We start from the raw sequence: 26,444 nt of genomic DNA on the forward strand, positions 1-26,444 counted from the left end.
AGGAAGGAAGGAAGGAAGGAAGGAAGGAAGGAAGGAAGGAAGGAAGGAAGGAAGGGAAAGAAAAGCCTGGAGGCTTGCTCAGTATTGCTCAGTAGTTAGTGATAGAGATAATACTGACACTAAGGACTCCTGAGTCCTGATCCTGTTCTGGATCCTTCTAAAATAGCCTGGTCCCTAGGTGGTACTGTTGGCTGGCCAGAGAACACAGACCCTATAACCCCACCCGCTCACCTACAAAGGACTGCTGTTAGGAGATTTTTCCCAGATAGGCTCCATGTCTTGAAATGTTTTGGTATTTAACCTGCATGCAGTACATAGTTCATTCATTTGTCCACTTCAAGTCCATCTGAAGTGTCCACACCTGCTGAAGAGTTTATCTGACCAGTGGGAAAGAATCGGCCTGAGTTTGCAGCTTAAAGCCAAAGGATTTGATGCAGTCACTGGCAGCTGCCAGGGTGGTCTCCAAGGCCATGCCACAGCCCACTGCATCAGTCTGGATGCAGGCAGGAGGCAGATGGATTGTCAGAGGGTTTCACTGAAGGGAGTTTAGTGAAGAGACTTTTCAGAGGGTCATGGAAGCCACAGTGAAGAGTGAAGCATCAGTGACTAGCAACCAGGAGAGCTGTCACCACCCCGAACCTAGGAGGCAATGGGAGGGAACCAGGGGAGAATCAGAGCCTTGGAAGAGGGGCTGCCTAAAAAACACAGTCATGGCCAGGCCCTGGATGGTCTGTGTGTGTGTGTGTGTGTGTGTGTGTGTGTATGTGTGTGTGTGGTGTACACATGTATATGCAAATACCCAGACCCCTCATTCCTCCCCCAACTCCAGTCTCCCGCTGTTGCCTCCCATTAGCCAAACCCACATGGAAGCTGAAGAGGAAGGGTGGTCTCGCACTCCTATCCTCAAACAATCTTGCTTCCTTAGCCTCCCAAAGCTGAGGAAGGGATAAGGTCTGGTGAGGCCAGCCTCCTGGGTCAGAGTTGGTTGGAGAAGGATGGAGAGGGACCAAGAGGGTGTCAAGTGGAGAACAGCAGTAGAGCCTTGTGAGCTGGACATGGGTTGACTCCATGTCTGTGGAGCCTGGCGGGGTGACCAGGGGACACTGAGACCTTTGTCTCCCACAGCCGCTACGTCCTCCACATCCAAGGCAGCCAGGGCATCGGCAGCCCTGGGGAGATCCGCTGGAACCTCTGCCTCTGCCTGCTGCTGGCCTGGGTCATCGTGTTCCTCTGTATCCTCAAGGGTGTGAAGTCTTCTGGCAAGGTGAAGTTCGGGAGGCCCCGGAGGCCTGAGGGGCTGGATGGGGTGAAGGTTTCCTGGAGAAGGCAGGGCATGGACTGGGCATGAGAAGATGAAGAGACTTCAGTTGGGAAGAGGGGAAGGGAGAGAGCCTTGAGACTGGAGGATGAGGGCTGCTTGAAGAGAGATATGGAGGTGAGAATACATAGGGGCAAGGCTGCTTTACTAGACTGGAAGCTCACCAAGGCAAGGTCTGCATCCAGCTGTATCCTGACCCAGTGCTTGGCACTTTGAATGAGCTCAGCAAGAGTTTGTTGAACACTTGGAGTGTGAGTACATGAGTTAGGGCTCTTTGAGATGCAGGTGACCAGCACCCAGTTACCACACTCAGTTGGAAAGTCCAGAGGGTGTGCTTCAGGCACAGCTGGGTCTAGGGGGTCAATCAGTGTTGTCAGGAAACTGGTTCTCTGGGTCTCTCAGCAGTGCTTCCTTTCAGGCTGGCTTCCGTCTGAGGCTTCATTCTTCATGAGGTCACCCTAGCAGCTCTAGGCATACATCTAAGCTTGGTAAAGGGTTGTTTTTGCCAGTTCGCAAATATTTTAGAATTGAGTCTCATTGGATCAGCAGGGATGTGCATCCATCCCTAAATTAATCCCTGTGGCCGGGAGGATGGAATGCTCTGCTTGGCTGGGCGTGGGTCATATATCCACCCCTGGAGCTGGGAATGGAGTCAACTCCACGGTGGGAAAGTCAGGTACTGTTACATGAAAAAGGCAAACTAGAGACTGGAAGACAAAGCCACGGATGTCTACTTTAGGTGATGAAGGGGTGGAAAGGACGATAAAGCCGTTTTGAAAAAACTCAGGGCAGGAGGTAGTGGTTCAAGCGTTTAATCCCAGCACTTTGGGAGGCCGAGGTGGGTGGATCACCTGAGGTCAGGAATTCAAGACCAGCCTGGCCAACATGGTGAAACCCTGTCTCTACTAAAAATACAAAAATTAGCCAGGCATGATGGCAGGTGCCTATAATCCCAGCTACTCAGGAGGCTGAGATGGGAGAATTGCTTGAACCCGGGAGATGGTGGTTGCAGTGAGCAGAGAGATCACACCACTGCACTCTAGCCTGGGAGGCTAAGTGACACTCCGTCTCAAAAAAAGAAAAGAAAAGAAAAGAAAAAAACTCAGAAACCTTCAGGATGGTTTGCCCAATCATTGATAAATCAGAACTGTTTCCTCTGCATGGTGCAGCCGATAGCAGAAGTGAGAACAGAGCCATTTAAGACAAAAAAGACAGGGTAGAAACCATATAGAAAGAGAGGAGAGGTTACGGTCAAAGCTAAGGCAGTGAGGACATTGAGACTTGATGGTGTTTGCTGAAGGGGTGACTGGAGGTTTGGGAAAAGAAGGAGAGAGGGAGGAGTGAGTTTGGGAATGTTGAATGTCTGAGGATGATGCAGAGTGGGTTTGCCAGGGCAGGGAGTGGACACAGGGAGGAGGGGGCTTTTGTAAGCAACAATGACTGTCTGGAGCAGGGGCTGCAGTGGACATGGTCTCATGGCCTTGGGAAGCAACGTAGTGGTGCTTTGCCGATGCTGGGTGTGTGACAGGAGGAGGGAAGCCTCATGGATGAAGGCTGGTTCCTAGCTTGGGCTACCAAAAGGCTGGGAGGGCAAGTGACACAGATTAGTTTATAAGGAGTGGCACTGAGGGAAGGTCCCCGATGCCATCAGCTCCTCACTTACCATCTCTCAGGTGGTGTATTTCACGGCCACGTTCCCCTACCTCATCCTGTTCATGCTGCTGGTCCGCGGAGTCACCCTCCCAGGGGCCTGGAAGGGCATCCAGTTCTATCTCACCCCCCAGTTCCACCACCTGTTGTCTTCCAAGGTGAGCCCCTCAGGGTGGGGTGCAGAGGGAGGGGCCACGCCTAAGCTGGAGAGTGGAAAGAGGACTCCCTGGAACACCCCAGTACCAGGCATTCTGCTCAGCCTTCCTTGTGTCTTTTTAATTTATTATTTTTTAATTTTTAAATTGATAGGTAAAATTTTATGCATTTATCATATACAACGTGATACTTTGAAGCATATGTACGTGGGGGAACTGTTAAATCTAGCTAATTAGCATATGTATTATCTCACATAATTATCATTTTTGTGGTGAGAACACAACATCCACTCTCTTAGCATTCTCCAAGAATACAATATATTGTCACTAACTGCATATTATACTTCATTTATTATTCTTAACAATCCTGTAAACACTATCCTCCTTGTTTTACAGAGGAATAAACTGAGGCTCAAAGGGGTTTTTAATAAGCTTAAGGTCATAGAGCTAGGGGATCGCAGAACAGGGATCCCAGCCCAGATCTGTGTGACTGTAAACCCCAAGGAGGGCATTAGTGACGATGGTGATAACAATGGTACTGACAGCTAACGTTAATATTTATTGACTGGTGACTGTGCCTGACCTTGTGCTAGTGTTTTACATGCATGTGTGTAGTGATTTAATCCGCACTCCTCCCATGAACTAGGCACTATTCCTATCCCCTCATCACAGATGGGGATCCCGCAGTCCAGAGGGGTGACCTGGCTTGCTCAGGCTGCACAGCTAGACAGTGGTGAAGCTGGGGTCCAAATCCAGATGCCAGGATTCCAGAAAGGAAGTAAAGGGGTTATGCAGGCTTATTGCCAATACAAATCTCCTGAATACTTTACATTAGGCTCTGTGTCCTTCAGAACTGGACCAAGCTTACAGACCATCTTCTAGATCCTGGGTGGGAAACTGAGGCCTGCAGAGGCGAAGGGACTTGCCCATGTCCCACTGTGTAAGTGTTGGGGCAGGTTTTGCTTCTGGTCCACCTCACTTGTGAGCCAGGCTGGTGACCACGCCATCCCTGGAGCTGTCACACCGTCTTCATTCACCGCCTTCCTTCTCTGTCCTTGACCCTCCACACACCCTCCCTTTCCATCCTTCCTGGCACAGGTGTGGATTGAAGCTGCTCTTCAGATCTTCTATTCCCTGGGTGTGGGCTTCGGAGGGCTCCTCACCTTTGCCTCCTACAACACATTTCACCAGAACATCTATAGGTCAGTGTCCCACAACCTCCCAGACCCTGGGGTCCAAAGCAGGGAGGAGAGTGGCTGACCAGGGAGGGCCTCAGAGGCTGAAAGGAAGGCCCACTCACCCTGGCCCGCACCTGGACTTCTTCTGGTAGAGACACTTTCATCGTCACTCTGGGCAACGCCATCACCAGCATCCTGGCTGGCTTTGCCATCTTCTCCGTGCTGGGCTACATGTCTCAGGAGCTGGGCGTGCCTGTGGACCAAGTAGCCAAAGCAGGTGGGCAGGCTGCCTGGCCTCAGTGGGGTGAGCATGTGTGTTGGGTAGAGATGGGGCTGGGCTGGTGGACCAGCAAGATTAGGGATGGGGGCCAGGCGTGGTGGCTCACGCCTGTGATCCCAGCACTTTGGGAGGCCAAGGTGGGCGGATCACTTGAGGTCAGGAGTTCGAGACCAGCCTGATCAACATGGTGCGTCCAGTCTCTACTAAAAATACAAAAATTAGCCGGGCATGGTGGCACATGCCTGTAATCCCAGTACTCAGGAGGCTGAGTCAGGAGAATCGCTTGAACCCTGGAGGTGGAGGTTGCAATGAGCCAAGATTGGATCACTGCACTCTAGCCTGGGCAACAGAGCAAGACTCTGCCTCAAGAAAAGGGGCCGGGCATGGCGGCTCACGCCTATAATCCCAGCACTTTGGGAGGCTGAGGTGGGCGGATCACGAGGTTAGGAGATTGAGACCATCCTGGTTAATGCAGTGAAACCCCGTCTCTACTAAAATACAAAAAATATTAGCCAGGCGTGGTGGCGGGTGCCTGTAGTCCCAGCTACTCTGGAGGCTGAGACAGGAGAATGGAGTGAACCCAGGTGGCAGAGCTTGCAGTGAGCAGAGATCGTGCCACTGCACTCCAGCCTGGGCAACAGAGCGAGACTCTGTCTCAAAAAAAAAAAAAAAAAAAAAGATTGTAGATGGGTATGTCACGTGTGTGCATATGCACACATGTGCATGCAAAGGAACACGTCCTAGCTGGTTTCTGGTGGTCCATGTGCAAGGGGATGGGTGAGCAAAGGAGTGTGCATTAACCCATGTCTGGTGGTAAATGAGCTTCTGTGCAAGATTGTCATGTTCTGTGCTTTGGTTACACAAATAAGTCGTCTTATGTGTGTAGGTGTCTATGTGCAAGTGAAAAGGGTGAGAATGGTCATGTGAATCACTGTGTCTTTTGCCAGTGGATGCATGTAAATGTGCGTTAGTGGCATTGTTTGTACCGAAAACTGTGTACATAAGTATATTTCAATGAGGTTTTATACTGGGGTCTTGTGTTTGTTTATCAACCTATGTTCATCGAGTACCTGCAATGTACTGGCCTAGGTCCTGGGAGTTAAGGAAGTGTCAGAGGGTGCATTTAAGTGGGCATCTCTGAGTTAGACGAAACAAGTGGCCCAAATGAGTGTAAGTGGCCATGCGTGTCTGCGTGTGCATATGGGAGCCCACCGCATGCCCCAAGCTGCTGACTCCCTGTGCCTTTGGCCCAGGCCCTGGCCTGGCCTTTGTCGTCTACCCACAGGCCATGACCATGCTGCCTCTGTCGCCCTTCTGGTCCTTTCTCTTCTTCTTCATGCTTTTGACTCTCGGCCTGGACAGCCAGGTGAGCCTCATCTGTGGCAGCAGGCACCGTGTGAGTGTGTGTGTGTGTGTGTGTGTGTGTGTGTGTGTGTGTGTGGTAGGGATAGAACTCTGACACCAGCCCCTCCTCTCTCCCAGTTTGCTTTTCTGGAGACCATTGTGACAGCTGTGACGGATGAGTTCCCATACTACCTGCGGCCCAAGAAGGTGGTGTTCTCAGGGTTCATCTGTGTGGCCATGTACCTGATGGGGCTGATCCTCACCACCGATGTGAGTGGCGCTGCAGGGAGGATGGCAGGTGGGCGGGACAAGGGCAGATGCCTGCAACGAGATCTCTGGCCCAGCTGAGCAGTTGCTGGGCCCCCTCCATCTTCCTCTTTGCAAGGAACCCAGTCCCTCCCTGTCCCTATCTCCCAAGGGAGGCAATTTGGCCTTGTGATTCAGAGTCCTGGCTGTGGAGATTTAGTCTGCAAGATCTGGGTTCAAACCTTACTCCTGCACTTGCTGAGGGGCTTCAGGATATGATTTCCCCTCCCTGAGCCTGTTTTTCCTCGTTGGTAAAAGGAGGGTTCTATAATAGACGACTGTCATGGAACTCAGATAAGACGAGGCCTGGAAGGGCTGGGCTGGCAGCCAGCTGTCGCCCTGTCATCTTGTGCTCCCCGTCAGCATGTCTGCTTCCTACTCACTTCTTGCCAGGAGAAGGGGCTGCAGCAGAGAGCGAGGCCTGGGGAGGGGACACCAGAACTGTGCTTATGTTTTAGGGGGGCATGTACTGGCTGGTCCTTCTGGATGACTACAGCGCCAGCTTTGGGCTGATGGTGGTGGTGATCACCACATGCCTTGCCGTGACACGGGTGTATGGTGAGAAGAGCCGTGGGAGGCAGAGTCGAGCTCTCTGCAGTGGGAGAACGGGAGTCTATCCTGGGGCCCCCCAGTACCTGGGTCCCTGGTCCCAAGGGCCAGGGTTTCCAGTGGGGGCAGCTGGGGGAGGGGAGGGGAGGGGCTGCTGGCACTTGTGGGGCCGGCGGGTGGGGCCATTCCTCCTCCCCTCCCCTGTACAGGCATTCAAAGGTTCTGCCGAGACATCCACATGATGCTGGGCTTCAAGCCGGGCCTCTACTTCAGGGCCTGCTGGCTGTTCCTGTCCCCAGCCACGCTCTTGGTAACTGGGGTGGGGAGGGAGGGTTGCTGGCTGGGGCCCCAGAACTGACAGCAGGAGTCCCCTCTGCACATTCAGTCTGGTAGGGCCACCCTGGTCCACAGTGGAGGGCTCTGGGGTGGGCACCAGAATCCTAGTCCATCCCCTCCCCTGATGTTCCCAGCTTTTGTAGCTGTGCTGGGCCTGGCCCTAGTTCAGTTGGTTAAATGGGTGGGTCTTTCCCAGGCCCAAGGACCTCAGGATTGGAGCCTTTAGGCTGTGATTTCTGTCTTGAGGTTGGAGCAGCTAAGGGATTGGGGTGCTTCAGAACTGGGCTGCTGCAGGCCTTGGTGTTGGGTCAGCTTCGAGCTGGGCTGGCTCAAGCCTTGCAAAGGCTCCAGAGATGGACCACTTCAGGTTCCGGTACAGCTTAGGATTCTGGGTAGCTCTGGGCTGGACTGTCTCAGGCCTTGGGCTGGCACTAGGCTGGGCTACCTTGGGCCTTAAGGCAATTTAGACAAAAGCCCGCAGTGATGCTGGGAGTCCCCACTCTGCAGGCCCTGCTGGTGTATAGCATCGTCAAGTACCAGCCCTCGGAGTATGGCAGCTACCGCTTCCCACCCTGGGCTGAGCTGCTGGGCATCCTGATGGGCCTGCTGTCCTGCCTCATGATCCCAGCTGGCATGCTGGTGGCTGTGCTTCGAGAAGAGGGCTCATTCTGGGAGGTGAGTCTGCCCACCCTGTCCACTCTCAGCCTTCCTGACCTATGGCCTGACCCTGGGTCCCCCTGCTAGAACAGAAGATATATGCACCCACCCCTTATCCAGCTTCTTTTAGCCTGAGGAGATCTGCCTGGGCTGAGGCAGATTCAGTGGCTGGAGTCCTGCCCTGTGGCACTTTGTACCACATGAAGCCTTGGGGGAGGGGGTGGCACAATCTAAAGACCACCGTTAACCAGGGACTGGCCCCAGGTCCCACCATGGGTTGGGGGTGGATCGGGTCTTGAACTCAGGTCACCAGCCCAGAGCTTGCTTCTGGAACTCAGGGTCAAATGGTGACAGTGAGGGACCTCAGAGGGCAGGCTGTCGCCCTAGTCCTGTGCCCAGGAGTCCTGCTGTGTCCCACTGGTGGCCGGGGATAGAATGATGGTGCGAGCCCTGCCCATGCCTAGAGTTCTGGGGAGGGACTCAGACAAACATGGAGAGTACACTCTGTTTGCCACAGGGTCTGAGGCGTTGGAAGAGGGAAGTAGTGACCCTTTGTGGGCCAGCAGAAGTGGTGTGGTCTGAGCCTCACTGTACCCTCTGAACACTGAGGCCTGCACTTCTGCCACCGCTGGTGTGAAGTCCTCTGGTGGCAAGAGGCCATCATCATGAATGCAGCTTTAGTGAGCCCGATGGATGGCATCCAGAGAGAGCCTGGAGGCACCCACAACACACACATCCCACCAGAAGTGTGCTGGAGCCAGCTAGCACTGGTTCATGAGAGCTAATCCTTAAATATTCAGGAATGTGTGAGCTAGGTGTTAAACCATTGGTAGCTAGGAATTGGCAATGGTGGAGATATTTACACGTGGCTCAAGCCTGTAATCCCAGCACTTTGGGAGGCCGAGACGGGCGGATCACGAGGTCAGGAGATCGAGACCATCCTGGCTAACACGGTGAAACCCCGTCTCTACTAAAAAATACAAAAAGCTAGCCGGGCGAGGTGGCGGGTGTCTGTAGTCCCAGCTACTCGGGAGGCTGAGGCAGGAGAATGCCGGGAACCCGGGAGGCGGAGCTTGCAGTGAGCTGAGATCCGGCCACTGCACTCCAGCCTGGGCGACAGAGCGAGACTCCATCTCAAAAAAAAAAAAAAAAAAAAAGGGAAAATGGCTATAAAGTGGGCCTCCCCTGCACCCCACCCCACAGTCTGCTTACCAGCACACTGCTGCCTCTCCTCCACTTCCCCCCATGTAGCTCCTGCCCCTCAGCTGCCCCCACCACGAGGCTCCACAACAATGTCTGGAGACATTGTTGGCTGTCATGGAGGGGAGAGTGGTACAAGGAGGAGTGCTCCTGTTATCTAGTGGGCATAGTTCAGGGATGCTGCTAAACAACCTTCCATGCACAGGACAGCCCCCATGACAGAGAACTCTCTAGACCAAAATGGCAGGAGCACTCAGGTTAAGAAACTTTGGTCTGAGCACCCCCGTTTTCAGCTGGAAACAAATCTAAGTCCTTGTTCTCAGGGAGCTTGTATTTTATTGTGGGGGACAGGCAATAAACAAATACGTAAAGGTAAGTTCTGCACTTAAAAAAAAAAAAGGAATACAGGAATAAAGGGAGAATGGTACTTTGGCCAGGATCGTCAGGGAAGACCTCTCTGAGGAGGTGACAGATCTGACTAACTGGACAGGGTGATCCATGTAGGTATCTAGGGTGAGAGCATTCCAGGCAGAAAGGCAACATGTGCAAAGGCCCTGAGGCAGGGGGCTGGCATGTTTGAGAATAGCATGGAGGCCAGTGCTGTGGCTGGAGCAGAGGGGGTGGAGAGAACTGGCAGAGCTGATATCAAGGAGGTAGACAGGGGCCGGGAGCTGGAGGCCCTGGTGCGCACTTTGGATTTCATTTCCAGTGAGATGTGCAGTCATTGGCAGGCTTCTGAGCAGTGGGGTAGCGTGCTCTCAACACATCTTCCTAAGTATCACTGTGCTGTGAGTACCGAGCTGTGGGAGACCCTGGGTAAGGGCATTACACACGGTATCTCCCTTGGAACCTGCCCAGTGGGCTGCCCAAATGTTAATTGCTTCCTTTCTTTAAGGACACAGGGGCTCTCTCTTCTCCCTCTCAGGACAGGCAGAGGGCTTTGGGAATGTGGTTGAGGAAGAAGGAACTCTGGACTCTCCAGGCTTAGTCATCATCTTAGTCATGAAAACTGGGGCTCCATGAGGGAAAGGTCAGAGGCAGAAGGAGGCAGGTCGGGGCTGGAAGAAACCGGGAAAGCCAGCTGCAAGCCCACCTCAGTTCTCCCGCTCTTTTCCAAAAGCCCCCAGCTCCTTAAGACTCAGCATTTAGGGGAAGGCTGCTAGATCGTCATTCAGACGCTCTAAGGAGGGGCCTGCCACGTAATTATAGCAACAGCCGCCACTTCCCAGGCCTTACCCTGTTCCCAGCACCCTGCTGAGTGCGCCATCTCAGTGCCTTCACAACAACCCTATGACAGGACTGGGATTCCCGAATTACAGACCAGGAAGCAGGGCACCCAGAGCCGAGTGGCATTGCCAAGAGCCATCCAACTTGCAAGTGGTAGAACAGGATTCTCACCGAAGCAGGTGGATCCCTCCCCTGGGGAAGTCATAGTGCCCCCACCTTCCCCACCAGGGGGCTGTGGCCAGGACTCACCCAGTGATATGGTCAGGTCTTTGCTGGGTGCCTGGCCACAGTGAACACTCCACCAGTGCTGCCTGTTTCCTGTTTTCACTGCTCTCATTGCTTTGCTGCAGCGGCTCCAACAGGCCAGCCGGCCGGCCATGGACTGGGGACCATCCCTGGAGGAGAACCGGACGGGCATGTATGTGGCCACGCTGGCTGGGAGCCAGTCACCAAAGCCACTGATGGTGCACATGCGCAAGTACGGGGGCATCACCAGCTTCGAGAACACGGCCATCGAGGTGGACCGTGAGATTGCAGAGGAGGAGGAGTCGATGATGTGAGAGGCAGGAGGCAGGTGGGCCTCACAGTCCCTTCTTAGAAGCCTGCAAAGGTCAGCTGTGCTCTCTGGGATTCTGAGAGGCTATGGGGGGCTGCCATAAAGACGCCAGTCCCCCAGTGGGGGTCCCTCTTGCAGCCTCTGCCTCTCCTGAAACCTCTGACAACCCCCTACGCACACAGGTATACTCAGACCCACTCAAAGCTGAGAATGATCCAACTCAGCCCTACTTTGCAGATGGACATATTGAGGCCAGGAGGGGAGGGACTTGCCCTAGGTCTCATGGCAGAGGGGACTTGACCCCACACCTCCTGACCAGTCAGCTCCCTTTCCCATGGGGCAGCCGGCACCACCTTCTCATCTCTATTCAGGGCCTACACCCCTCCCTGTTTAGGGGGAGCCTGTCCCCATGCACCTCAGCACAACCAGAATCTGGAGCTGGGCAGGGAGGGTCAGGGCCACAGAGGCTCTTGAGGCTCCGAGGCCCTGGGGATCAAGGGTCAATGAATTCCTTGGGAAGAAGGATCCCTGGGGGCTCCTGTGTGCAGGACTCCTGAAGGAGGTGGGAGCTGAGGGCCCTGGAGGATGGGGAAGTTTGCAGAGAGAGGAAGAAGAGGGCAAGGTCGGGAGGAGCTCTGGGCCAGAGGATGCTGAGCTGCCTGGGCAGAGACCAAGAGGGTTGGAGACATTGATTTTACCAGGTTACAGGAGGGTTCCAGACAGAAGGAAAACTAACAGAGGGGAGCCGGGGATGATGGGGTAGGCAGGGGATTTGCATGAAGAATATCATTCTGGGTCTGTGCAGGGTGGATTGGAGGGGACAGGGTGGAGTGGGGAGGTCTGTGCAAAGTGGGAAAGGGGTGCCAGTGGCCTGAGCCAGGGCGCTGGGGCTGCGGGTGGGGACAGGAGGCCCCAGCACTTCAGAGAAAGGCCACCCCTTCACCCACTGGACCCCAAGCCGCACAAGCTGGGGAGGTAGGAAGGGTCACTGTGAGGGCCCAGGGCCCCTCTCTTCCCATCTCCCTTGTCCTGGTGGCCTGCAGTGTCTCCTCCAGTTCAGGAGCTGCTAGGAAGCTGGCCTTGCTTGCTGGTGACAGGGCAACCATGAGACTAGGAGGTGGCCCACATACATGGCTGGCTGGTGCCGAGGTCACCCACTCTGCTCCAGGACATGGGCCCTGGGCCCGGTGTAGGGGTAGAGGCAGAGGGCAGAGGGTAGCCCTTGGTACTGTGGGTCCCTCAGAGAGGAGGGTGGGGTGCAGAAATGCCTCAGCATGGCTTATGCACACAGCACTCTCCCGTGGGGCAGGGCTCCCTCGTGCAACTGTGGCCAGCCTCTGTGCCTGTCTCTCGCTGTGTCCCCCCATCTCCTTGTGTTCTGTTGGTTTATTGTTAATAAATATCAAATGAGGTCATGCTCCTTACCCTGTCTCCTTACTGCTGAGAGCCATGAGGTGGGCATCACAGGGCTCCCCAGCTCCCACTGGACAGGGGAGGAAACAGGCTCTGCTCCCTCCTTCCCCCGGCTCTCCTGGCTTCTGCCCTGGGTCTGACATTTCCCTATGGCAGTGGGGGGTGGGAAGGGCTCAGAAAGGAAGACAACTCCAGGCCCTTAGAGACCACTTAGTTCCCTGTTACACAGACAGACAAACCGAGGCCCACGGAGGGAAGGAAGCTTGCTCAAGGTGACCCAGCCAAGCCGGGCAGAGCCTGGGGTGGTGGGGGCCAGCAAAGCAGAGCCCATGAGCCTGCTGCCTTCTTCCCTCTCCCACTCCTCCTCAGCTCTGCCTGCAGGTGAAGGCTGGAGCTGAAGACCAGGGCTGGGAGGAGCCAAGAGTTTCCCAGTCCGGAAGAATCTCCGGGTTCCACCCACCCCCTCCTGGCAGGGCCTGGTCATATAAAAGAGCCCCAGGGCCTTTCAAATGCGAGGCCCAGGTGTTTGCAAAGGCTTTGATTGGGGGTGGAAAGGAAGGGCGGCTGCATATTTCAGATATTAATAAATTCCCCCTAACAAAGGGCCAAGCCCCCCTCCCACTTCTCTTTGTTTGGGGCTCTGGGTGAGGGGAAAGAGATGAATTTGAATTTGCTAATTTGCAAAGCGTGTGAGAATGGCCTTCAGAATTCAGGTGCTTCTTCCCACGAGGCAGGCTCCAGCCCTGCGGGCAGCGCCCTGGTACTGAGCCTTCTCAGCGTGCCCTTTCTGGGCAAGAAGTGCTGTCTGCCCGGGCATGGGGCCATGGACTTGTGAATACTCCTCACCAGCCTCTCGGCTGCAGCCAGGTGTCCTGGGAGTCAGGAACGGAGCATCTTGGGAGTCTAGGCTTCCCTTCTCCTCAGATTCCAAGTGTGAGATTGGAGGGTTCTAGGAGTCCATGGGTCCCACCAGCTTCACTTCCTCCTGCCTCCCCAACCCCTGCCCCACTCCTGCCACTGGGCCTGTGGTCCCTGTCCTGCCCTCCCTGGCCCAGTCTTTCAGTTTCTCCTGCTTTTTCCATTTCCTCTGCTCTCAGACAACTTTTCCTGCCGTGCCACCTTCTCCTCCCTCCGTCGCCAGCAACATCTCCCAACTGCCCTGGTCCTGATCCCTGTATTGACTTTAGGTCTTCCTGGCTCAGAACAGCCCCCAGCCTGGCCCTGATTACAGTGGGAGCTGACTGGGGAACAGGGAGCCCCAGCTGGGGGAACCCACAACAGCATAGCAGGCAGCTCAGAGGAAACATCAGCCCTGTCTGGAGTAAGATCCCATCCTGCAACCCGCGAATGTCCTACCTGACAGCAAACCCACATGCCTACAGGGCCAGCCAGGGACCTGGGTGAGCAAAGCTGTTGGTATGAGCGAGAGAATATGAGGCAACTGACCCTCCGTGAGTGCTGGAGAGGCAAGAGGGAGTGGTGGGGACTGTGCTGAACTAAAGAAAGCACGCCTATCTTAAGAGGGAGGCCACCTCTCAGAAGTGTGGGCCCGGGCTACCAGATCTCTGAGCTTTTTAAAGGCAGCTGGAAATCTGGATTTTTATGAGAATTTCCCAATGTGCAATGTGGATGGCTGATTTAAAAGTTGTAATCATGGGGCCGGGTGGGATGGCTCACGCCTGTAATCCCAGCACTTTGGGAGGCCAAGGTGGGCGGATCACGAGGTCAGGAGATCGAGACCATCCTGGCTAACACGGTGAAACCTCGTCTCTACTAAAAACGCAAAAAATTAGCCAGGCTTGGTGGCACGTGCCTGTAGTGCCAGCTACTTGGGAGGCTGAGGCAGGAGAATCACTTGAACCCAGGAGGCAGAGGTTGCAGTGAACTGAGATCGTGCCACTGCACTCCAGCCTGGGGGACAGAGAGAGTCCGTCTCAAAAAAACCAAAAAAGTTGTAAGCACAGCTCAGTTAGGGCCTCCTGTCAGCCTCTCTGCAGGCTGACTGTTCTGCAGTCTGAGGGGATGAGCAGCCCAGAGGGGTTACCCAGGTCCCATGGGGAGAATGTTCTGGAGCTGAGGCCAGGCCCCAGGGCTCTCCACCCTCACTCAGTCCTCTAATGTCCTGTCTCATCTGATCTGTGTGTCCATCTGAACTTGGGAGGCTGGTGTGGAGCCTTGGGACGCATTGTATGTGCCTGGCTGGAGTGTGGGATAGGGTGCCCCGGGGCCCTTCATTCTTGTTCTGGGGCTTGTTAGAGGGTGCCCTTGGGCACCAGGAAATGCTGAGATGAGAAGCCTGGCCGTCTGCAGCCACTGGCAACGTGTGGTCTCTGTGGCAGGGAAGGAGGGAAGGCAGTGGAGGGGCAGGGGCTCCTACCCACACCATTAGGTCAGCCATATTCCCGAGGCCAAGTAAGGGTCAACAGCCTCCAGGGGGCACACTGGTTACCTGAGAGTTCGGTCCTCAGTGGGCCCTGAGCTCTGTGTTCCCGCCCATCACCCCAGCCTAGCTCATGCTTCTGAGCAGGCCAAGGCTGTCCTGCCTTCCATCCTTGGCTTAGGCAGGGCCTTCCGCCTTGATCCAGTGTCTTCCCGCCCACCCGCTGGGATCCTGGCCATCCTTTAAGTCCCTCCTAAATATGCCCTCCCCTGTAAGCCTTCCTCAATTCCCCAACCAGATGTGGATGCCTAGAATCTTCAGGGGGTCTGACTCAGTCCTACATCTGGTGAGTCCTGACAAGCCCAGCCCTGCCTGCCCAGAGCACTCACATCCTTTTGAGACAATGCATTTTGTTTCCATGTAGTGAAGACTCTCCTTGGACCCCAGAGCGCTTTGGGGCCACAGAAAGGCATGGTGCAGAGGCCTCAGGCTGCTCAGCCACACTGACCTGGATTTATTCCCAGCCCTGCTCCTCCCTGGCTGTGTGGTCTTGGGGAAGTCACTTAACCTCTCTAAGCTCTCATTCTTTTACCTGTAAAATATGGGTAATGACAACTCCTACCTCGTAGCAGCATCACCCATGGGCTTGGTGGGCCTGTGATACACGTTTATTGATTGGAGGAACACGCTCATGTCTACTACCTCTGTCCCGCTACCAACTCCTTCAGGACAGAGATTGGACTCTCCTTATCTCTCTGTCGCCCCAGTGACTCCACAAGGCTGGTTCACAGCTTTGTACCATGAAGCATCAAACTAAACACAGTTCTTGGGTGGCTCTGGGGATATCCAGCAAAGAGTTAAGACAGTCGCAGGCCCCTCAGGATCCCACGTGACCCTTGGTTGCTGAGCCCCAGAGTCTGACGTAGACAGGCTCCTCCAGACTCATTTTTTGCTGGTGGCTCATGGAAAGTTTGGTTCTTTGAGCTCCAGGCCACTCCCTCTGGGGCCTGAGTCCTCACTGAAGCTGGTCCTGCCCTGGAAGGGCGTCCGGGGCTGGCTGCCCGTCTGCGGATCCTTGGCAAACAGTTCCGCCTGCTCTGTCTCCGCCTGACTTCCTGCTGCCCTGGCTTTCTCCCCAAGGACAGAGCAGCAGCCCGCCCCCTCTGGCCACAGGGAGGCTTTTTTCAGCACCTCCATTCAGAATCACTTCTTGTTTTGGGACAGAAAGCCTTTTCCTGCTGAAGTCCATAGGCTCTGTGAGCAGCAGCCCCAGAAAATTGCAGCCAGGGAGCCAGGTTCGGTGGCTGGTGCCTGTAATCCCAGCTGCTCAGGAGGCTGAGGCCATGGGACTACTTGAGGCCAAGAGTTCAAGACTAGCTTGGGCAATGTACCAAGACCTCATCTCTACATTTTTTAGAAGCCAGGCTTAGTGGTTTGTGCCTGTAGTCTCAGCTACTCTGGAGGCTGAGGCGGGAGGATTTTTTTGTTGTTGTTGTTGTTTTGTGGAGTTTTTTTGAGACAGGCTCTCCTGTCACCCAGACTGGAGTGCAATGGCACAATCATAGCTCACTGCAGCCTTGACCTCCCAGGCTCAAGCGATCCTCCCACCTCAGTCTCCCTGGTAGCTAGGATCACAGGTGTACACCACCATGCCCAGCTACTTTTTAAATTTTTTTGTAGAGACAGGGTTTCACTTTGTTGTCCAGGCTGGTCTGGAACTCCTAGGCTCAAGCAATCTTCCTGTCTCAGCCTCCAAAGTGTTAAGATTACAGGTTTAAGCCACCTTACCCAGCTGGGAAGATCTCTTGAGTGACAGGGTAAGAACTCTTCTCTAAAAAGAAAAGAAAACTATGGCCAGTAGAAGCCAAGGAGGCCTTAGTTATCTGCTGGTCAGAGTGGAACCCTGGCTCCATGGTCCCTCCGAATCTGCTGCTTCACCTCTCTGAACCGCAGTGTTCTCAGATGTGAAAAGGGGAGAATAGCTTTCCCTTCATGGGGGATTAAATGAGATAAATTAGATGCTCAATACATGTTTTTAAAATGTGATCAAAGTGCTTCGCACAAAATGTGGCCTGCAGGAACCCTCTAGATGGGATGCATCTCATTAGCCAGCTCTCCCTTGTACAGATAAGGAAACTGAGGCTCAGCTCCCACCTCCAACCAGCTTGGGGAGAAGGAGGCTGGGGGATGGCGCTCCTGGAGCCAGGGACAGGCTAAGCTGGAGGCCCAGGCTTGCCGGCACCATCTGTGTGCCCCGAGGATCCGGCCTCAGTGTCCCCATTTGTAAAGCAAATGGGTTGAACAAGGGCAGAGGGCTCTGCAGAGGTGCCTCAGTGGAGGGAGGTGAGCAAAGGGGAGCTATCTGCACCCACCCACTCCATGCAGCCTTCTGCTAGGGACCACGCCACGGGAGCTAGGGCGGGGAGCAGCACCCCCTTCAGAGATGGATTGGGATTGGCACTGCCTGGTGGGAAGGAAGTCTCATTTCTCCTGCAGGATGAGTTTAAGGATTCAGAGCCCTGAAGGTTTCTCCAGTGAGCCAAATGCCCTGCCCGATCACGAGGAGTAGGGGGATACAGGGTGAGCGTGGGCACAACGATAAAATCATCACAGGCCCAAGCCTGGCTTGACCTTGACTCTACTGATCTGAGGTCAGGGTCTCAGAGAGCTTCGGGGCTTAGGGTGGCAGGACTTAGAGGCAGGGGAGGGGCCTATGGTCAATATTGATCTAGCTGAGTCAGGGGAGGACAGGGAAGTGGGAAGCCTGGGGTGGGGCTCCCTGATAACTGCATCTTCAGGCTGCCATCGTGACTGTGGAAATGGGGTGGGGACAATGGGGGGAAGGGGAGGGGATGCTCCATGCAAATTCCCAAACCTGGGCGTTTACTAAAACTACAGCTGCCTGGACCCCTGCCCAGAAGAATGGCTCTTATTCTCTGAGGGTGGGGCCCAAAACCTCTGTATGTTTAGCAAACTCCCTGGTGAATCTGCGGCAGCCAGCTCAGTTCTCACATATGGGGTCCACAGGTCCAGTGTCATTGAGGAATGACAATATGAGGAAACTGAGGCCCAGAGAGGGGATGTGACTCCTCCAAGGTCACTTTGGGAGAGGATGCTGATAGTCCTCCCTTTTCTCCTGGAAGGAAGGAATCATCCCCCTCCAGCTCCCTCCACCTCCAGTTGAGGCCCTGGGTCTGGGAAGGAATGACTGGGCCAGAGTGTCCTGAGGGAAGCGGCCTGTGAGACGTTGGTAGCCTTGGGTGGTGAAGGGAGGGCGAGGCTGGTCCCAGGAGGAAGGACAAGCAGAGGGCATTTCCACAGAACTGGACCTGCCCCACCTTGCCTTATGCACACCCCTCAGCACCTGCTAGGGGATATTTCCTGAAAGATTTACCACAACCCAGGGCTGGGGAAGGCCATTTCCACTGCTGGGGCCTACCCATGCCCTGAGAAGGCACCACATCATGGCAGATTTGGGGCTTACTCGGCCCTTAGACACCTCTGGCCCCCATGGCCTCCTCCCAAGTCTGTTCTGCTCACCCTGCCGCCACAGTTCTGGGCTCCCAGCCTTTGCTCTGGCCTCCACACCCTTCCCTGCTTCCATCCCATCAAGCACCCCATGAACCTTTCTCCAGCCCGGTCACCATCTCTCTTTCTCCTTCTGCTGGGCTCTGCACACGTTGCACCTCCAGATCCAGGCCCCATCCCAGCCTTCCTTGAGTTCTTGCTCTCTGCATGTCTCTTGCTGTCTGGAATGGCATCAGAGATTCCTGGGGGACAGGAGTCATGAGACAGGTCTAGCTCATCTCTGAGCCCTCCTTGGAGCCCAGCCCAGCCCAGCCATGGTATGCCCCAGGGAAGCAGGTGTGGAAGGCAGGTGTTCACCTCAGCCGAAAGCCTCAATCTCACCTCCCTCCCTCGTGCCCTGGGCCATCTTGGGTGGGTTCCTTCCCTCTGGGCACACAGTCTTCTTATTCATGGAATAAAGAGAATAGTAGTGCCCTCAGTGGAGGGGTGTGCTAAGGATTGAGAGAGTACCTATAAAAGAGGTGGGGCATGCCTGGCACTCGGTCAGTTCCCAGTGTTAACCGTTGTTACTTCTCGCTGGGTAGAATACTCATGCCCGCACAGCCTCCACTCCTCCATTCCAGGGGCACATCTGCCGGGGGTCTCCTCTATGCAAGAATGACAGTATCTGCTGTGTGCATCCGGAGCACGGACAAGATGCTGTCCTGCCTCCAAGGAGCACACAGTTCTGCAGAAACTTGCTTAGGTGACTTCAAATCAGAGATCTGTGGTGAGGAAGGTGGAGCAGATTGTGGAAGTCCATGGAGGGACCTAGCCCATGGTATGAGGGAGGCTGGGGAGGGTGGGGGAACTTCCCAGAGAAGATGCTGGAACCATGTCCTGAAGGGTGAGAAGGTGTTGCAGTGCACTCAGTGGGAAAATCCGGGGGAAACAGCCCTCTGCAGTGCCTTTTGGAGTATGAAGACTGTGGGTGTAGACAACCGAGAGAGAAGGCAGTAGCTGGAAGGGGACAGAGTGTCAAAAGGGGAGGAGGTCCTAAGAATTCCAGTCACTCCTTGCTGGCTGTCCAGAGACCAGGGACAGGGCAGCACAGACCAGGGCAGGGGAGGCCCCTGGAGGGAACAGAGCGCCGTGCTCTGAGTTCGAAGGCTGGGGTGAGTACTGGTCAGAGTCTTGCAAGAAATCTCTTTGCCTTTGAGTCTCGTTATTTACACCTTCAAAATAGGACTGTTGTAACTAGGACAAGAGGTGTTGTGAAAGCACTTTGTGAACTGTACAGCATCATTCTCCTGTGAGATAATAATAGTGTTTTAAGTGGAGTCAGTACTTTTTGAGAGGTAAAGGATATCTCACAGGGCACGATAGACATGCTGGGGCGGGGGAGGGGGGTGCCAAGGACCGCCTGAAACCCGCTCCTGTGCTGCCATCTGCTGGTGAAGGGACACAATGGCCACCCAAACCCTTAAGGCTTTCTGCAGGGCCCAGGAGCCACTGGGGCAAGTGAAGGCAGGGCTGGGAGGACGACTGGCACTAACCCTTGAGGACACCGAGGCAAAGGTGGCAAATGGAAGCCCCCAAGCCTCTCTTGCTTTTCTCAGCCTTGGCCTGTGCTATCACTGTGAAGGTCCTCCCCTGTGTGCAAGAGGCACACTCCCCGCAGACACTGCCCCTGGCCATTCCACACACCAGCAGTGAGAACAGACCTGGAAAGCAGCTGGTGCAGGGATTCTGGAGTCCCAGGCACCTGGGGTATGGTCTAGAGGGAACTGTGGGCTCCGATGGGCACCTTTCCTTGGCTCCATGGCATCCAGGTCTCTGGGCAATGGATGAGTGACCAGCTTGTCTGGTTGGCCTGGTGCTGTCCTGGTTTGAGCACTGAAAATCTCACACAGGTAGCTGGGAAGGTTGGTCACTCTTCCGTGGCCTGAAGGTGGCCAAAGCCTCTGCATCCACTTTGGCTCTGCCCTGCCAGAGGCCAGCAGCTCAGGCTCCAAGGACCAAAGTGTCCCAGGCACTAGGTCCAGACATATGTTTATGGGTAAAGAGACCCTTCTTCTGCCAGGCACGGTGGCTCACGCCTGTAATCCCAGCACTTTGGGAGGCTGAGGTGGGTGGATCACGAGGTCAGGAGTTCAAGACCAGCCTAACCAATATGATGAAACCCCGTCTTTACTAAAAATACAAAAATTAGCCAGGTGTGGTGGTGCACGCCTTTAATCCCAGCTACTCAGGAGGCTGAGGCAGGAGAATTGCTTGGAGCTGGGAGACAGAGGTTGCAGTGAGCTGAGATCACGCCTTTGCACTCCAGCCTGGGCAACAGAGCAAGAGTGAGACTCTGTCTCAGAAAAAAAAACCCTTCCTCCCCTTCCCCATTCTTTAAAGCACTCTCTGGCATGGTGAGTCCTGGGCACTTGTCTGTGAGGCTGGGCTGAGGGAGGAGAATGGGTGGGGGACTTGTGGAATAACCTCCACATTGTACAGGGAAACTGAGGGCCAGAGGAGAAGAACCTTGCCCCAAGGCCCGAGGGAGACTTGAACTCTTGGCTGCTCTTGTTGAGGGTACCCCATGTACCTGGGAGAAAGCTAACTCCATCCCTGGCTCTACAGGTGGGGTACGTGGTCCAGGCATAATCCCACAGTGACTGGGTCAGTCTTGAGCATGTGACCAGAGTTGGTCCAATCAGAATGAAGACCGGGACTTTTATTTTGCCATGGGGCAGATCTAGAACTGGAAACGAACAAAAACCTCCCAGCTCAGGGGCTTGACCAAGACAGGGACACACAGAGTGCACAGAAGTTTGTAGCTATTTATTGCACTGAAAACACCAAGAATAAAACAGACGCCCCTTCTTCCCATCCCACCCCCGCCAATAGCAGAAAGTTTGAGCAGTGGTCATTCAAGTTCACAGCCACATATTTTTAAAAAAGAAAAGAAAAAAAAAAAAAGAACTAAAACAAAACCCCAAACAAATAGTAACAAAGAAACCAGCACGGGGAGTCTGGCAAACTCATCCCCCAAAAGGGTCTCCCTTTGAAGGGAGACAGGAGGCCCTGGGTCAGGATTCGCACCATGGTGGGCACAAACCCAGGAGAATACTTTCCTGTAAACGTGTTTGCATGCTGGAGCCAAGGTTTTGACTTGGGTTTGGATTTTTTTTTTTTTTTTTTTTTTTTTTTTGCATCTAAAGGAAGTTTTGGAGGAGCACAGAGTTTGTCTGGTGAGGGTGGGCTCTGGGCATATTTTTCTGCGAGTCTCCCCTGCCTGCCGCATCAGGATTGTCCCTGGTGCCCTGTGGTGGCACCAGGTGGCTACCCACCCGCAGGTGTGGCCTTCACAGTGGGGCCATGTCAGCCTGGGGTAGCGATGTGCCTCCACTTCTCTGGCACTTGGAGAGGGACACAGTGGACAGGAGGTGTGTCAGCCAATAAAAGGCAGGACCTCGGGCTCCTCCAGCTCAGTTTCCTCTGGTGGGGAAACCAAGCTCCAGAGAGGGGAAGGAACTTGCCCAAGGTCACACAGCAAGTCTGGTCAGAGCTGGGAATTGAAGCCTACTCACCCCAAATAACTGCTCTTTCCCCTGCAGTCCACTGCTGAAAAGCAGTTGACAGGCACTGAAGAGGGGAATCAGGGGCAGGTGGGAGAGGGGATGGAGCCTGACCAGGTCTAGTAGTAAACAGGAGTCCAGTCAGTGACTATCCCTGCCAGTTCCTGCAGGTAAATTAGACTTCACATCGCCAGACGTTTGCTCCTTCATCGGTTGGATGGGAACAAAGAACCCTTTTAACCAATAAGGAAACTGAGGCCGAAGAAGAGCTCAGACCTTGCTCTGTAATTGCAGCAGCCCCTGGTGAAGGCCACACCCTCACCCTTGACTGGGGATGGCTGTAGGGAACCGGCAGCTCACAAGGGGACAGGTGGTTTTGCCCCTGGGATAATGGGATCACTGGGCCTTACTGGGAAGCCCTCTTGGCCTGGGGCAGGCCAACAGCCCGACCTGGGCCTGGGCAGCAAGGTCTCTGCCAAGGACAGAGGCCAGTGATGGGCCCGCTTGGAAACCAGGAGGCCTGGGCAGCATCTCTCCTGGCCTGCAGACCTGGCGCTGCCTGTCTCACCTGGACCTGGGCAGCAGGACTTGAGAAAAGAATCCAGCAGACAGCTGGTGATCGGGGAGAGCTCAGAAAGTATTGGATCAAACATCCTCACCAGTTCTGCTCCAACCAACACCCAGGAGGGTCGAGGGTACCGGAGCCTCCTCCAATCCCTGGGGACGTGGCTCTTCCTCCCCTAAAATCCTCCAGAGGGGACAGTATCTCATGCTGGCAAAACACGGCCACACAGAGGCCAAAAGCACAGAGAGGCAGCAACATAATTCCGAGTCGGACACTGAGAATACAACCTCTATTTTTTTTTTAAGTCCAAAACATGTAGATTGGTTTTGTTGGGTGTTTTCTTCTTTTTGTTTGTTTTCAACATACTTACTGCATATAAAGTCATGCAAAGAAAACAGTGCAGACAGTAGATCCTAGTGGATGTGCCAAGGTATTCCACTCAGAGTCAATCCCAGGGAAAGAGGGAAAGAGGCAAAAAGAGGGAGAATGCGAACCCGAGGCTGCAGGATGAGGCATGAAGAGTAGAAATTCCCAGTGCTCTGCTGTGGTCATCAGACGTCAAGGGGAGAGAGGCAATGGAGACACATGCTCACGGGCCCCCAGAGGTGGGTGGGGGCACTGGGGGTGGCGCACTGATATGGTGAGATGAAATCCCAGGAAGTTCAGTAGTGAAGACCCCAGTTTGGGAGGGAAGCAAAGAAAAGTCCAGATATTTCCATCCTGACAGCCTCCCTCCTCCTCTCTGCCCTGACTTGCTGTTCCTGAGTCAGTGCTGGCATCTGATGCTTCCACAGCCCCAAAAGGAACGCCTGTGTCAGTACAACTTGAGACCAAAATGGCAGAGAGGCCCTTCTCCCCGGAGCTGAGTCTGCCTCGGCCCCAATAACCACAGGTGACAAGGTCCACCTCAGAGATGACAAAAAAAAAAAGCTAGAATAGAAAAAAAACTACCCCTCACCCCTCTTCCTACATCCCTTCCAACCCGACCCTTCTCACAATAATCTGAGAAGTTTAGTTATTACATAAATATCCATTAACGCGAAATCCATTTACGAAATACACAGAAATTTGGCTATAAAAAGGCATGCGGTCCAAGTAGAAGTGATACCTAAACGTTGCTTTCTTTTGCCCCCCAAAAACAATTAGATTCCCTCTCTGAGATATGACGAAGCTGGAATTCTCCAGGGTTAACGGTGGGGTGGGGTGGGTGGGTTAATGTTGGAGGTGAACTTCACCAGAAGGAAGCACAAAGCAAGTAGGGGCACCTGAGAGGGCCACGTCCCCCACACTGAGGGAAGGGTCAGACCACCCTGAGGTCAGCACAGGAGAGAGAAGACTTAGGGGAGCACTTTGAGGCAGGAGGCTCCTGGCATATGCTCTTCTCCCCACTCCTTCAGGGCGGTTGGCTTAGGGGGAAGGGAGTGTCATCTGCCCTTCCACAGGGACACTGGAAAAGGAGAGGTCTGGGAGAGGGATGGGCAGATGCTGCCGTCCTCACCATGCCACCCCTCCTTCTCCCCAGCCACTAGTGGGCACACAGCCCGGGCATTCTAGCCTACAGCCCAAGACAGGCCAGGCGGACAGCAGCCAAGGCTGGGGAGAGGGGGCCAGTGCCGTGGGCACCCATGCCTGAGGAAACCCCAGCCTGGCAGGAGAGAGGGTGGGGGTGAGAGGTGGGGAGATGTGGCCATTCGCTCTGAAGTTGCAATGACTTTTGTGAACAAGCAAGTTTTCTTGATGCAGGTACAGAAGTGACGGTGGTGGGGTGATGAGGTGGGAGAATTCCAGCAAAATCCACCTGGGAGAACCAGCAGTTCCATTCCACGGACAGAGTGGATCTCTGCGGCACAGCAACGCAGTGACCCTGGCCTGGTCCCTCAGCTGTAAGACACACACGGGGTGCTTCTCAGGGCATGGTGTTTCCTGCTTGGGCAACCCACCCACCCTGCCGCTTTAGTTGGAGTCCAAGCGGTCCCCGGTGGCTTCTGCCCAGCTCTTCCCTCAGACCTGCAGGCCTTGCCCCCACTTCTTGGGGTCTTCCCACTCCGTCCTGCAGCCTTTCAGAGCTGAAGGCAGCAGCTTCCCTGACATAACCCCCTTCAGGGCAACACTCCCATCCTTTACATTACCCTGGGAGGTGGGAAGGAAGGATTCTTACTGGGGCAGGACGGAGGGCGCCCCAGATCTGTGGAAGTGGACGATCTGCCATTTGCCATCCCGGCGGTGCCAGACACGGGTCTCCTCCGACTGGGCGGTGCGTGGGATGCCGCCGGCGTCCAGGTACTGCGTGATGCGGATGTAGGCGATGCAGGCTGACTCGTCGCCCATCAGGTGGATGTGGGGATTCAGGATGGTGGTGTGCACGGGCTTGCTGTTCCGGGACCACACTGGAGACGGGGATGGGAGGGGCAGAGGAGATGCAACCGGGGGCCTCCTGTCTCACTTTCTTCACTTCCTCCACTCCCAGTGGCCCTCTCAATGGACGCACCCTGTCTGCCCCATTTGTAGGGAGGGGGCCTCTGTGGCAGGGCTCAGCTACCTGGCATCGAGGTAGAACTTCTAGATGATGGGGACATCACATCCCAGCTTAGATACAGTGGAGTTCAGACATGCAGAATTCATCAAACAAGGGAAAATGGAATGTTAGAATCATGACTATTAGCCACATGGAATAAGCCTAGAGGATTACAGAACCAGATAAGCTCTGAGCAGAGTCTCAAATCCGGATCTCCCCAGGTACCAGGCAGGCACATAAACAATGGGGGCTGAGCCGGGTATAAGATGCTAAATGACAACTGACCCTTTGCCTCTGGGTCAGGGAGGTGATAGTGAGTGATGGGGACTGTGGCGAATAGAATGTCTTGTCCCACCTAAAGTGGGTATCCTGCACACAGCTTCCCTGGTGGTTGCTATGTGAGTGAGACCGGTGTTGACATTCAAGAGAATCTGGAAATCTGAATTTTTATATGAAAACTCTTCATTTTTTATTATTGGCATCTAATTCAAATTTAAAACATCGTGCAAGCCAAGTGAAACATATCTACAGTTCAGACACGGCCCGTGGGCCTGTTAGCCACTTCTACTATAGATATACAGAATTGCGGAAACTTGGGGGAATATGAGAACTGTAGAATCTTAGAACCTTGAAATGATAAGAACGGTATTGATAGTCATGGGGTGAGGTCATGGGGCTTTCCAATGTAGGGAAAGATGCATAGCTCTTGGAATCATGATAGGGCCGACAAAGTCCCTGACACCAGCTTCCACCGCTTGAAACGTGGGGCATCACCATTAGTATTACCATATTAATTCTAGAAACTCGATGTTTTCCTCAAGATAGAAGATGAAAGCATAGAAAGACAATGACCCAGGGAGGGGTCGGACAGTGGTGATCTATATCTCAGGCCTGAGAGGAGCCCTTCCCTTTGTGTAGCCCGAATGTAGGTCTGAATCATGGGAGGCGCTGACTTAAAACAGCTTCCTCAACCCCACCCTTAGAGAGCCCAGTTCAAGAACCTCTAATATTAAAAATATCCCTTCTCCTTCCCTACTCCTTGATCCTGGTACCAAGCCAGGTTTGTGAGCCACTTATTTCCTGAAAAATGTAAAACTTTTTTTTTGTTTCAGGATTGCAGAAAATATCCAATAGCACCCATCCCCTAATATCAGAAGCACGCTACACCCAGGCTTTGGATAAAGGATTTAAAATCACCAAGTCTTAGGCACCGCAGAATAACAGACTTAGAATCTGGGCTCTCAGACATACAGAATGTAGAGTTTCAGCATCATAGACTTGGGAGTGACCTCAGAGGTCAGAGGTCACCCAGCAGCCCAACTGTAGAATCTGAGGAGGGCTCTGTAAGTGTCCCTGACAGCATTCAGGGCTGGAGGCATACAAGACCAATGTATCCATTCCACAGATATGCAAAATCAGGTCCAGAGAAGCAATCTGGCTTGTCCCAAGCTGGGCTAATTCCTGAAAAAATGCAGTGTAATCTAAAAGAAGTCAGTTTCGGCTGGGAGCTGAGGCTCACTCCTGTAATTCCAACAGTTTAGGAGACCGAGGCAGGTGGATTGCGTGAGCCCAGGAGTTCGAGACCAGCCTGGGCAAGAAGGTGAAACCCTGTCTCTACAAAAAATATGAAAAATAGCCAGTCTCATAACCTGGTTGGTAGGTAGATAGATAGATAGATAGATAGATAGATAGATAGATAGATAGACAGACAGACAGACAGACAGATAGATAATAGATTGATA

At 54.1% G+C, this 26,444-nt stretch overlaps 2 protein-coding genes across 4 annotated transcripts in view; one reads left to right on the forward strand and one right to left on the reverse strand.

The window, feature by feature from the left end:
• The window catches only part of SLC6A7 (solute carrier family 6 (neurotransmitter transporter), member 7), a 31,980-nt gene extending 7,837 nt beyond the window's left edge, over nt 1–24,143 (forward strand). The window contains exons 5-16 of one of the 2 annotated variants that reach the window (XM_011931556.1): nt 1,126–1,264; nt 2,992–3,126; nt 4,222–4,325; nt 4,454–4,578; nt 5,835–5,947; nt 6,064–6,195; nt 6,690–6,789; nt 6,990–7,090; nt 7,624–7,791; nt 10,551–10,678; nt 18,701–18,846; nt 23,931–24,143. In XM_011931556.1, coding sequence (XP_011786946.1) covers nt 1,126–1,264; nt 2,992–3,126; nt 4,222–4,325; nt 4,454–4,578; nt 5,835–5,947; nt 6,064–6,195; nt 6,690–6,789; nt 6,990–7,090; nt 7,624–7,791; nt 10,551–10,678; nt 18,701–18,846; nt 23,931–23,956 — 1,417 coding nt within the window. In that variant the 3' untranslated portion in view covers nt 23,957–24,143. Of the gene's footprint in view, nt 1–1,125; nt 1,265–2,991; nt 3,127–4,221; nt 4,326–4,453; nt 4,579–5,834; nt 5,948–6,063; nt 6,196–6,689; nt 6,790–6,989; nt 7,091–7,623; nt 7,792–10,550; nt 12,181–18,700; nt 18,847–23,930 lie in introns of those variants that run through there. The other variant, XM_011931557.1, reaches the window with a different exon arrangement.
• The window catches only part of CAMK2A (calcium/calmodulin-dependent protein kinase II alpha), a 71,360-nt gene continuing 65,780 nt past the window's right edge, over nt 20,865–26,444 (reverse strand). For both annotated transcript variants that reach the window (XM_011931555.1, XM_011931554.1), the window contains 2 exons: nt 24,346–24,574; nt 20,865–24,068 (listed from right to left, as the gene is read on the reverse strand). In XM_011931555.1, the coding sequence (XP_011786945.1) occupies nt 24,065–24,068; nt 24,346–24,574 (233 nt within the window). In that variant the 3' untranslated portion in view covers nt 20,865–24,064. The remainder of the gene's footprint in view (nt 24,069–24,345; nt 24,575–26,444) is intronic.

This window comes from Colobus angolensis, unplaced genomic scaffold (genome assembly GCF_000951035.1).
Source record: "Colobus angolensis palliatus isolate OR3802 unplaced genomic scaffold, Cang.pa_1.0 Scaffold90, whole genome shotgun sequence".
NCBI classification, from domain to species: Eukaryota; Metazoa; Chordata; class Mammalia; order Primates; family Cercopithecidae; genus Colobus; species Colobus angolensis.